Below are 13180 nucleotides of genomic sequence, written 5' to 3'. Positions count from 1 at the left end.
TGAGGCATTAGTGTTCTCTAACTTTTAGGTGTTTACCTAAAAAATAGTCCAGACCTCTCTTACACACATACACACACAAACACCCACAGAAACACACAGGGACACATACACACATACACACACCCCTTATCAATCTGGCAGGCATAGTTGTATCTATTAGTTCTCCAAGTGTGTCTTTAGGAACAAGTCATTAAAAGTTTTGACTGAAGGAAATAATAGTGACTGAAATAAATAATAATGGTTAACTGTGGAAGTTATTTTTTAAAGGTAAAATTATACTAATATCTTCTTTTTTAAAAAATAATTTATCTTTGCTTATGTTCATGTTTTGCATGCATGTATGTCCGTGTGAGGGTATCAGAAGCCTTGGAAGTAGAGTTACAGACAGGTGTGAATTGCTATGTGGGTGCTGGGAATTGAACTCAGGTCCTCTGGAAGAGCAGTCAGTGCTCTTTCTCACTGAACCATCCCTCCAGCCTCATTAATACCTTCTTGAGAGACACTGGCTTTGTTGCTTTCTCAAATTTCCCTGTTTCTGGTACCAGCTCTTGGTTACTTCTCAAGTTCCAGGCTACTGCAGGACTGCAGTATCTGTGAGTATAAGGATAAATACTTAAAATGCAAATAGGGGTTATGCTGGTTTAGTAAAGTGCGGTTGTAGGTTCTCCTCCAGACCCATGATCCCACTAGACCTTAGTTGTTGGCTAGATTTCCACTACTGGGCATGATTTCCCTCTTGTTGTGAGCTTCTGCTGGTTGCTGCAAGGCTGTGTGCCCTTACCGCACCCTTAGGGCTGTCCTGCCCTGTTGGTCATTATTGTGGCTCATAGGCATCATAAGTGGGTAGGACTTCTGGTGGCTTCCTTCCTTTGGAGACTTGCATGCTCCCCTCTGTTAACATGAAAGCTAGTTTTCTGGGAGGAGGCTTTCAGATCAGTTCCTGCTCAGGACCTCTGAGCCCCATGTCTGAGGTGCATGAGATCTAAGAAATGGCACATCTGGGGTTGGCGGGCAACCAAGGGGAATAGCAATAGTCTAAAATGTTTCTGGGATCACCCTGAACAACAACTCAAAAGAAGGCTTCACATGCTTGATGCTGGGGCTCTTTTGTTAGATGGTCTTTCGCTCTTGGAGGAGGCATTGTCAGCACTGATGGGAACATTTCATTACACAACAGTCTCCGAGTCGAGGGAGGAGGGGTTGTGATATAGATGTCTTATTTAGGGCGGAGCACTCCACAGTTTCTTATTCTCTGTGCCTTGACCAGTTGTGTGTCTCTATGTTAATCACCACCTACTGCAAATAGAGGCAACTTTGATGAGTGTTGAGAGGTATATTAATGTATGGGTATAATAATAAGTCATTGGAAGTCAGTTTAATATTATGTCCATTTAGCAGAATAATGGCAGTTGGTTCTCCCTTAGGACCCAACACAGTTTCTTAACCTGACAGTGCTAGCAGACATGGGTTTCATCATATGGAGTGGGCCCTAAATCCAATGAGAAAATGGGTGGTTCTACCCATTTTTACTACTTTTGCATGTCTTGCCAGGCCAGTCATTAGTGTAGCTTGCAGGGCTCATAGGTAGGCATGATTGATGGTTACCTTTCTCCTCTGGTTGTGTGAGAGGTACCCTCCAGCACTATGAAAAGCTAGGTAGAATGGATGAAGATCCCAGGTGAGTACCAGCTTGGTATCTCCATGATTTATGACTCAAGTTTGTGGTGTTTTCAGCAATAGAGTCTTAACCACCCGCCAACTTCTGGAGGGTAGCTAAGTATATGGGCAGTGGCTTGTAATATTTGGGGGTCTATGGGGGGCGATTCAGTGGCCAAAGATCTCCAAAAGAAGTAACCCATTCTGGGAGCTGGACTTTTTATGTCTTAGTGCAGGTTGTCCAGCAGGAACGTTGCCACTCTGTTACAGGGTAACCCATTTTAATTCCCATTTTAAGTTATGTATATGAGCATACAAGAGTGCCGGTGTTCTGAGAAGCTGGAGACGTTGGATCCTGAGTTCCAAATGGTTGTGAACTGCCTTACGTGGGTGCTGAGAATCAAACTTGGGTCCCCTGCAAGAGCTCCTAATTGCTGAGCTATCTCTTTATGATTTAATTCTAATTCTCTTATTATAATTCTCTATCTCTCTCTCTCCTCTGTCACTCTCTCCCCCCTCTCCCCCCCCCCATCTTAAGGAAGCTTCCAAAGTAATGTGCAGGTTTCCATCTGACTTTTTGAACTGTCTATGTATTCTCTCTTCTCACACCTCACCACAATTTAACCTTCCTGTTCCATTAGTCTCCTTTAAAACTTTATGCCGTTTCTTCTTCTCTCTGGTCCCTTGAAAGTGCCGCCTGTGCCCTCTTACTAATTTCCTGACCTCTGTGGGTGCTCCAAATGAAACATATACACTAAAGATTCAAACCTAATATGCAAAAAATGCGGGAAAACACGCAGGCCATCTCACCCTCTCTCATCTCTGCCGGCTTCCGGCTGTCATCCCGGCCCTTGTGCATCGCCTCTAGCATTGTTTTCCACAGCACCAAACCATCTTTTCATACTGACGCCAGAGCTAACTTAGCAAAGCATGTTTACCCTACATTTTTCTTTATTTTAGACCTTCAGTGATCATTATTTACAAAATGCAGCCCAAAGCCTTTAGTATGATTTACACACTCCAAATCTGAGCCCAGCCACGCCTTCTCTTCTCACCGAGGCCATTTTTACCAGCTCACTGCTGCATTCTAGAGGCTGTTTTGTACTTGCCTTAGCTTTTTCCCTTCATGTGCTGCCTTTTATCTCAAGACTTAATTAAAGAAAACATAACACAGATAACTTCCTGCAGAAGGAGTGATTTCTACTGAGATTCTTTTCATCGTTCAGATTCTTTGTAAACAACTATTTTCTCTTTAATAGACTTTATATGTTACTTTATATATATATATATATATATTCATGCTTACTGCAACTTTTTATCTTCTCTACAGACTATAAAGAGATTTCATCATAGTCACTTTTATAGCCATGGTGTCTACCGCACTGTGGCGTAATTTTCTTTACATTATATTTAAAATTTAGTTTTTTTTTGGTGATAGGGTCTGTCTGCAAAGCATTGGCTGTCCTGAAAATTACTATTTAGAGATTGATCTGCCCGCATCTTCTGAGTGCTGGCATTAAAGGTGTGCACCACCACGCCCAGCTCATATTTTGAAATAATTTCAGAAAGATTACAGAAAATTAGATAAAGCAGATAGGTGACCTAAAGTCTATATATCCACATGCATTTTTTTTATTGTAAAATTGAACAAATGACCTGCCTACAGTGTCTTAGGCTGACCAAGGAGCTTTCAAAGAAGGAAAGTATAAAAGTCAGATGGGTTTAAAATGGGATGTATTTTAATCATTTAAATTAAATAGGCAACTAAACTCTTAAAGTTTTCAGTTATTGATCATTGGAACAGAGTAGATTGGAAAGATATTTTTAGTTCTGGGGTTACTGTCCATGCGGTTTTGGTAAATTGTATGCATTGTCCGCTGCTCAGGTTTCTTCTTCAGAAAACGAGAGCATTAATTAAACAAGGTAAATTTTAACCCTCATTCTGCTGTGAAGTCGAGGGTTCTGGAAGCCACAGTTGCAATACTTGCTCTCCTGTGCCCTTTCCTTCCTCACCAATGTTTCTTGCAGATGATACCGCAGAATATGCTGAGTCGTTTATGGAGGAAAATGAGCCAACGTTGATGGATTTTCAAGACGTTTCTTTGGTTGGCAATCCACATATCAGGAAGCATTTCCCAGAAACATGGATTTGGCTGGACTCCAACATGGGGTAAAGACTTGTGAAGTTCTTTGTCCATTTATGTTTTGCTTAGTGTGTATTTTGGGTAATACTTTCCACTTTCTAGTGTGTTTGAAGCATAAATGTTACGTGTCACTGAGCTAAGTCGATTAAGGGGTCTGGGGTTAAGAATGGTACTGGTTGCCGGGCGATGGTGGCGCACGCCTTTAATCCCAGCACTCGGGAGGCAGAGGCAGGTGGATCTCTGTGAGTTCGAGACCAGCCTGGTCTACAAGAGCTAGTTCCAGGACAGGCTCCAAAACCACAGAGAAACCCTGTCTCGAAAAACCAAAAAAAAAAAAAAAAAGAATGGTACTGGTTGACTCTAACTGTAGTGTTTGGTTGACCCACATACAACTCCTGTCCATAAAGTATTATGGAGGGGGGTGTGAGGCTTTGTAGGATGAAGGGTGAATTAAACTTCTTTGAAGTTTCCTGGTTTTTGTTGGAAGAAAACCCGTAACAATTGATAAGGTTCAAACAAAAGCAAAACATAAAGAAACAAAGAAACAAACAAAAAAAATCCCCAAAGTTATCGATAAATTGAGAGAGGAATATTGGGATAAAGCTTAAAAATACGTTTAAAAAGTTTGAAAATATTTTAATCAATTGCAAAGGTGTGAAGTTTGTAGAAAGATTTCATTGGAGCATGCAAGGTATGATGCTATCAGTTATCTCTTGAGAAACTGAAATACTGCACAGTTTTAAACTTAGATATGAAAATGATGTAAATATGAAAATTAAAAAAATTCTAAAACTTGTTAGTTATGTTGACTTATTTGGAATTATGTGAAATCTTGGTTTTGTAATTTCTGCATTTGTCCTGACTTCAGATCCAAGTTTTACCAAGACTTTGAAGTTACTGCACCTGATTCCATCACTTCCTGGGTGGCCTCTGCTTTTGTGATCTCAGAAGAATTTGGTCTTGGGCTAACAACGAACCCAGCAGAGGTAGTTACAGAAGGAGCTTCTTTCCAGTCTAATGAAACGAGGCTCAGAAAATGATTGACTATCCATTGCTTTTTCCCCACAGTTTACTGTGCCTTTACCTTTCTGCTTTCATCTTCGTTAACATCTTTGAAAGAAATATTATATTATCTATAATATTAATTAAAAATTATTTATTTTTTACTTTATGTGCATGGGTGTTTTGCCTGCAAACATGTTAGTGTGAGGGTGTATAATCACCTAGAAATGAAGTTATAGACAGTTTTGAGCTGCCACATAGTTGCTGGGAATTGAACCTGGGTCCTCTGGGAAAGCAGGCAATGCTGTTAACTGCTGAGCTATCTCTCCAGTCCTATGATGATAATGATGATGATATTGATGTTCTTGATGACGATGATGGTGTGTGTGTGTGTGTGTGTGTGTGTCAGAGGACAACTTTGTGAAGTCCGTTTTCTCCATTTATCATTATATGAATGCTGGGAACGGGAATTGAACCCTGATTGCCAGACTTTTCTAGCAAGTACCATTTCCTACTGAACCATCTTGTTGGCTCTGTGTTAAATTTTTGAATTTGAGTTATATTAAATTGATAGATTTTGTCATAAAGTTAAAAATATTATTAAATATTTCTTTTTTTACATTCTAGGTTTCTATTTCATTCTTTAAGGCAGAAGACTTAGAATACAGTGAGACAATGCAGACACTGTGGAAGTTGGTTCTTATGAAAATGAGGTCTAGCATGTTGTAATAATGCCTACTTAGAAACTCTTAACCCAAGAGCCTGGTGTGCACCAGCAGTGCACACATCCTCTGCCTTTTCTGTAGTCAGTGTTCAACTTCTCATACACAGAAGGAAATACTAGAGTAAATGGAATATTCTGTAAGTGGCGAATATTTTCTGAATAATATACATATATGTAATTATAATTAATTAAGGTAAATTCATCACACACTATTACTACAGTCAATAATTTAATACACCATAAATGTATCTAAAATATTCAAATTCAGATAACACATAAATTTTATATAAGTTTTTGTATTAAATTTTAAGTGTCAAGATTTGTTTATCTTTTTCAACACTGTAGCCTTAATTCACTTTGTCTCTGATTTGCAGACAATTCTTCTTAATTGTCCAACTCAAGCAATTACTATCATATTTATTATTTTTTAAAATTTCAATGTTGAATTAATTTTTATCTTATTACCAATTATTTGTCACTATCTTCATTAAGATAAAGTTCCACATTGTAATAAATTTAAGATAACTCAAACATTAGTGTATTACATATGACTTTGTTGATAGGCAATACTATCTATGAAATGAATTTTCTTATAGGCAGGAGTTCCTTATTTGTTGCTGGAAACAATCAGGTATGATTTATATTATAGCTTACCTTAAAGCTTGCAGTAATAGTAATAGAGCAAAAATAGGCCTTTTAGCTAATATCAAGTGTTGACTGAGGTTTCTGTCCTGCCCGGTCCCGCAGTTGTTCAGTCCCAAAGAAATACACAGAGGTCTACATTAATTATAAACTGGTTGGCCTATTAGCTCAGGCTTCGTATTAACTAATTCTTATAACTTATATTAGCCCATAATTCTTGTCTGTGTTAGCCATATGGCTTGGTACCTTTTATCAATGAGACAGTCTCATCTTGCTTCTTCTGCGGCTGGGTCACAACTGCAGACTGAGCCTTTCCTTTTCCCAGAATTCTCCTGTTCTTGTCACCCTACTTCTACTTCCTGCCTGGTCACCCTGCCTATACTTCATTCCTGGGTACTGGCCAATCAAGTGTAGCATTTTAAATTCATATATATGTGAATATATATATATATATATATGTATATATATATGTGTGTGTGTGTATGTGTGTGTATGTGTTTTGTCTGCATCTATGTATGTGCACTATGTGTGTATGTGTGTGTGTGTATGTGTGTGTGTGTATGTGTGTGTGTGTATGTATGTGTGTGTGTGTATGTGTGTGTGTGTATGTGTGTGTGTGTATGTGTGTGTGTGTGTATATGTTTTGCCTGCATCTATGTATGTGCACTATGTGTGTATGTGTGTGTGGTGTCCAAGGAAGCTAGAAAATGGTGTTGGATCCTCTGGAACTGGAGTTGCAAGTTGACTTGTGGGTGCTGGGAAATCAGATATGGGTCTTCCAAAAGAGCAGCTGCTGTTCTTAACCTCTGATCTTTTTCTCCAGCCCTTACTTGATTAAAAAGTTTATTATTGACCTCATGTAACAACTTGCAATGGTCAGATCACTTTAAAGATGAGCACAACTTCTCAAAGTGCCTCCTAGCAGATAGTCCTTCAGGTCTGTGCTCAGGAATACGAGGATCATGGATGGCTGTAACACAATAGCTATTGCTCCTTGTATACGCGAAAGCCTCTGTCACAGACATCTTGTGTTGCCGCCTTACCATTCCCAAGTGAAATTTGTAGAAATAAAAGTGCTCTAGATTTGTATATGGAATTATGGTAGAAGCTTGGGTCTTTTAAACAGATGGTTTCTTTATATCAATGTCTAAGCAAATATTCAATATCTATATAGATGTTTACATGGGACCTTAAATTATGTGATCTGTAGAGTCAAATGCACAAATCATATTTCTGTGTTCCAAATAGCAAACCACATCCTAATAGTAGATAAGTCAAGAACCATGAGGAAAACAAGACAGCAGTTGTTCATTGTTTGGGATGATCCTAGGCATTCTCCAACTTCATTCCACAAAGAACCACTAGTGTCCTTCAGTCTCTGTGACAACCTAGAGTGTCCAATCTACAGTTGTCCACAGAACCTGGCAGGATGTTCAACCTTTTGACATTTGTGGGATGGTCTTGTCATCTACAAAGTTCACAATTGAGAAATAAGTAATCAAATTTTAAAAAATATCTAAAAAACCCCTCCATGTTTAATTTTGTATTGGTCCACATTCGTGTTGATTTTGGCTGAATGTGGCCCCCAAGGGCATGGGTTGGACACACCAGCTAGAGGGGTTTGCTTCTGTTACTAAAGCCACTGGCCTAAAGTAACCAGGTTTAACTTCAGGTAGGGGAGGTGGCTTGGCCTGAGGTCCTGCAGGTCTTGGTAACAGTTTCAGAGTTGGGTCAACAAGAGGGAGACATATGTCTGTCCGTGTACATGTGAGAACAGCTAGCAGAACATTACTGAGCTGGCCACATCGAGATTTCTCCAAGTGAGTCTCAGGGACTGTTGGATGGGAGAATAACTTTTAAAACAGCAACTGGTTTTGGTATCAGAGAGAATGGGATCTGGCTCTGGCATCTTCTCTTGTAGGTAGTATAAGCTTGTAGAAGATTCACAGATTTCCAAGCACCACTTTTTTAATAGGTAGAAGTAAAACACCTTTATAGGGGTATAATAAGTGCATGAAAAATTTATGAAGGGCTTGGTCTCTACTGGGTTCTTAAGGTAGTACAGTGGTTACTATGCTAAATCACAGTCAAGTCAGCTTGCCACTCTTTATTTGATGTAGATTGTTCATTGGTATTGGTTGATAGTCAAGTGGATGGATACCTTTAGGTGTTATAGGCTGTACAGGTTCTGGGGAGATTGATCTTACTTGTATATAATGTGAAGCGCTTCTGTCTGAATTAAAACATGTGTTTGTTTTGTTCTTTCTAGCTGCAAGTCTTTCAGCCATTTTTCATCTACTTGAATCTTCCATACTTTGTTATCAGAGGTGAAGAATTTGCTTTGGAAGTAACTATATTCAATTATTTGAAAGATACCACTAAGGTAATGTGTTCAAGGTTTTGTTTATTATTTACTCTTTGGGACAAAAAATTGGTTGCATGCTACTTGAGCATCAGAGTCTCCAAGCAATCTTTTTTTTTTAAAAAAACCTTCTTAAACTTTTTTTGGCTTATATATGTTTTTATTGGTTTTATCCTTATAACCTGGTAATTTACATTTTTAAGAAAAATTATTCTTTGAGAATTTCACACCCGTAAATACATTCTAGTTACATTCACTTCAACCTCTCTTCTCCTCCTCCTTCTTCTCCCAATAGATTTCTCTTCCAACTTCCAAATTTTTTTCCTTTGTTTTTGTGTTGTGGCCTACTTGCCTTTAACAGGGGCTGCCCACATGAACATGTGTGTGGAGCTGTTTACCAAAGTATAAACAGCTTTCTGGTGGCTACACCACCGAAGGCAACGACTCTCCCTCCACATTTACTAGAACTTTTAGTAGCTCCTCAAGAATGGAGTGCACCCTGTGAGTGCCTTTTCCAGCCATAACTGAGTGTTGTGGGCCAAGTCTTGTCATGAACATCTCTTCATTGCTTTGACTGAGGCTGAGAACAGTACTCATCTATGGCTATAAACACAGAGTAGGGCTTAGAATCAGAAGGCAGCTGGTATAACCAAAACTATCATTCCACTAAATGCATCAATGGGCATATCTTGCTTGACAGATTGGTACTAATAGCATCCATGATCCACATATGGATAACTGTTTTGTTAGGGTTTCTATTGCTGTGAAGAGACACCATGACCGTGGTAACATTTGCTAAGGAAAACATTTAATTGGGGCTGGCTTACAGTTTCAGAGGTTCAGTCCATTATCGTTATGGCAGTGTGCAGGCAGACATGGTGCTGGAGAAGGAGCTGAGAGTTCTACATCTTGATCCACAGTCAGCAGAAGGAGATGGTGGGCCACACCAGGTGTAGCTTGAGAATATGAGTCCTCAAAGCCCATCCCCACAGTGACACATTTCCTTCAACAAGGCCACACCTACTCCAACAAGGCCATGTCTCTAGTAGTGTCACTCCCTGTGGGCCCATGAGGGTAATTTTTTTTCAAACCACCACAGTAATGCCACTGATAATTTTTCTCCATACCTACATAGCATAGTTACCTACATAGCAGCTTTTTGGCATTATGAGGGTTAGCCAACAAGGAGGAAACTTCTGGCTCAATTATAGCATGATTTTCTTTGTAGTATAATTAAAGCGTGTGGTATCTTCAGCAATAGGGTCTCACCTCTGGTAGGCAACCAAGACAATGGCAATAACCTGCATTTCTTCTGGGGTCCTTTGGGACCTCCCTGACCAGCAACTCATAGGAAGGAATCACATACCTGACACTCTTCCAAGCAATTTACACTTTGCTGGGAGATTGAAAATATACATATGTTGTTAGTTATTAATGTCCGAGTCTATCATTAGAATGTCTGAACATTCTTTTAGTTTTCCTGTATAGATCCTCCCATTCAGCCAGGGAACTTTCTCTGGGTCTTGAGGATATATATGCCCTACTCTCGCCTTACCTCCCTGCATTTCTTCCTCGTCTTCTCTATCTAGAATGTGTTTTCTCATTACCATTTCGTACCAGCCGCAGTTGGTACGAATTTCTTCTCTCTGAGACAGACTGCAGCCAGGATTCCTTTCCTGAGAAACTTCACCCACTCTCTTACGTTTTGTAGTAAGGAGATCGCTTGTTTCATTCCTAGCTGTTTAGCCCCAAAATAACCACACAGAAACTGTATTATTTAAATCACTGCTTGGCCCATTAGCTCTCGCTTCTTATTGGCTAACTCTTACATATGAATTTAACCCATTTCTATTAATCTGTGTATTGCTATGTGGCTGTGTCTTACCCACTAAAGTTCCCAGCATCTATCTCAGGCGGCTCCATGGCTTCTCCCTGACTCTGCCCTTCTTTCTCCCAGCATTCAGCCTAGCTTTCCCTGCCTACCTAAGTTCTGCCTTGCTATCGGTCCAAAGCAGCTTCTCTATTCATTAATGGTAATCAGAGTACACAGAGGGGAGTCCCACATCAATGTTTGTTGTCTCCATGGCTATTCAGTGTCTTATGCTCTCAGGGGCTTATGTTGTGAGCCATGGTCCCGTGTCCCCATAGGCAGGCAATTAGCTGGACAGCGAAGCTTATGACTTCTCTACTGTTTGTGCTGCACTTCCCAAAGGTGCTGCGTTAGTCTCATGGTTTAGTTTTCTGCCCTTGAGTTATTAGGCATGTGCTTCTAACTTTATTGTTTGAAATGCTACACTGTTTTTAAGTATGCACAGCTATATAGTAAATCAAAATGTTTACTTATTATATTTAGGTATTGCGATTGAGTAGATACAAGTGAACCACTGAACTATTCTCTCAGTTCCAGCTTTTTGTTTTCTAACTGTGCTTTCCATGTGCTCAGAATGGTATATTATAATGAGCAGATTGAGAGAAGGCCCAATATCTAGTCAGTCGCTCATTAGCAGATAACTTAATAACATGATTAGAGTTTTTCTTATCTATTCTACAAGAATTATAATCATTATGTGAACAAATTGTTGTGAGAAAATGAGAAAATAAATTGGAAAATACTTTGTAAGATGTAAGGCCCATGCTGGTTGTGGTGGGAACCACCTGAGAGGCAGAGTCAGGAGGATTGCTGCAGGTTTGAGGCTAGCCTGGCCTACATAATGAATTCCAGGTCAGCTAGGTTTACAGATTAAGACTCTAAACCTTCCCCCACCTCAGGGTACAGAGATGTACACTTTTAATCCCAGAACTAGGAGGCAGTGGCAGAGGCAGCTCAAAGCTAGCCTGATCTACAGTGAGTTCAAAGCTAGCCTGATCTACAGTGAGTTCAAAGCTAGCCTGATCTACATAGCAAGTTTCAGGTCAGCTAGGACTACACAATAAGACCCTGTCTCAAAAAACAAAACAAACAAAACAACAAAAACCTCAAGCCTGGAAGAATAGTATTTAAGGAGAATAGAAAGTTTTGGCATTTTAATAAAAGTTTGCAAATCAGATATGCTTTAGAACTGGCAGTGGTAGTGCATGGCTTTGAGCCCAGCACTTGGGAGGCAGAGGCAGGCAGATCTCTGAGTTCAAGGCTAGTTTGATCTACAGAGCAAGTTCCAGGACAATGAGGGCTACATAGAGAAACCTTGTCTCAAAATAAATAAATAAATAAATAAATAAATAAATAAATAAATAAATGGACTTATGTGTTAACCATACTTTTCATTAAATGATTTTTGTAGAAACTATCAGTAGATAGAGCAATATTTCAACCCATTTGTCCCAGCTTCGCTAATAGGACCTGTGTCTCTTAAGATGACACAGTTAAAACAAGAGGTGGTGAAACTAATATTCAAAATGGCCTTTTTGTGCCATCCTGCCACTCAAGGGCTGTGTAACAAAAGGAGTTAGTGAAAACCCTGGAAATGAAGCCAAAGAATGCCGTTCCCCAGATGTGTCTTGAGATAGAAGGGGAATGCATATAATAAATCCAGTTTTCTCTGATTTCCTTTCTGCTTTTCCCTTTTCTTGGCCTAACCTTGGTCTCATTTTTCTCCAGTTTTGAGTCTTATACTTGTAACAGCACTTAAAATAGCAATAGAAACACTATAAAGGAACGTTTTTAATATAAAACTTTTTGGCTTTATTCCCCCCCCCCCCCCAGGTTGTAGTGTTCATTGAGGAAAGTGACAGCTTTGATATTTTAATGTCTTCAAGTGACATGAATGACACCGTGCACCAGCAGACTGCTCTGGTTCCCAGCGAGGATGGGGTCACTTTTACTTTCCCTATCAAGCCAACGCAGTTGGGGGAAATTCCCATCACAGTGAAAGTCACCTCGCCTACTGCTTTGGATGCCATCACCCAAAAGGTTTTAGTAAAGGTAAGTATTTGGGGTTTAGATGGATACAGTGGAAACAAACATGGAATTGAAAAGCAGATGAGAGATGGTGTTTGTGTCAAATCAGTTGGTACCTAAAATGTCTTCTCCTTCATAGTCTTGGTAATGCCCAGTTATTTTCTCATCTGTCAGTAAAAATATGACATGCACATACTGTCAAAATATTGCCATTCTCCTTTTTTTTTTCCTCCAAGACGGGGTTTCTCTGTAGCTTTGGAGCCTGTCCTGGAACTAGCTCTTGTAGACCAGGCTGGCCTCGAGATCCACCTGCCTCTGCCTCCCAAGTGCTGGGATTAAAGGTGTGCATCACCAATGCCTGGCTCCATTTTTCCTTTTTAAATTTGAGTAGAAGCATGACTATTAGGACGGTCAAGTATTTTTAAATACCAACTGTATTGGGAGCCTGTTGGGTCATGGTCAGGTTGATAACATAGAGTGGGCATTTTGGAATTCCTCAACATTGGTTTTGTAGCCTCTCGTTGTGAGAGGACATTTTGTATAAAACATAGCTCAGCACAGTAGGTGGCCACTCCTCTTTTGGGGTGGCATTACTTTGGGTTTGAATCTCTGGTTCCCTGTGATTTCAGCTAAGGCATTTAGTGCCTCTGTTTAGATAACAACAGATCTACTCCCCAGTGTTTGCCACATTCTCTCCTCTCCCCTCACCACTTCCACTTCCGTGCCAGTTTTAGGAAATGCTTTCTCAACTT

General features: G+C 39.8%; 1 protein-coding gene across 1 annotated transcript in view; it reads left to right on the top strand.

Annotated features, from left to right (window-relative positions):
* Positions 1 to 13180, top strand: part of Cd109 (CD109 molecule) — a 105168-nt gene that overhangs the window by 63966 nt on the left and 28022 nt on the right. The window contains exons 18-21 of the mRNA XM_005347578.2: positions 3685 to 3826; positions 4669 to 4786; positions 8438 to 8551; positions 12234 to 12452. Coding sequence (XP_005347635.1) covers positions 3685 to 3826; positions 4669 to 4786; positions 8438 to 8551; positions 12234 to 12452 — 593 coding nt within the window. The remainder of the gene's footprint in view (positions 1 to 3684; positions 3827 to 4668; positions 4787 to 8437; positions 8552 to 12233; positions 12453 to 13180) is intronic.

Source organism: Microtus ochrogaster, chromosome 5 (assembly GCF_000317375.1).
Source record: "Microtus ochrogaster isolate Prairie Vole_2 chromosome 5, MicOch1.0, whole genome shotgun sequence".
NCBI classification, from domain to species: Eukaryota; Metazoa; Chordata; class Mammalia; order Rodentia; family Cricetidae; genus Microtus; species Microtus ochrogaster.
This window is presented reverse-complemented; position numbering and strand designations above follow the sequence as displayed.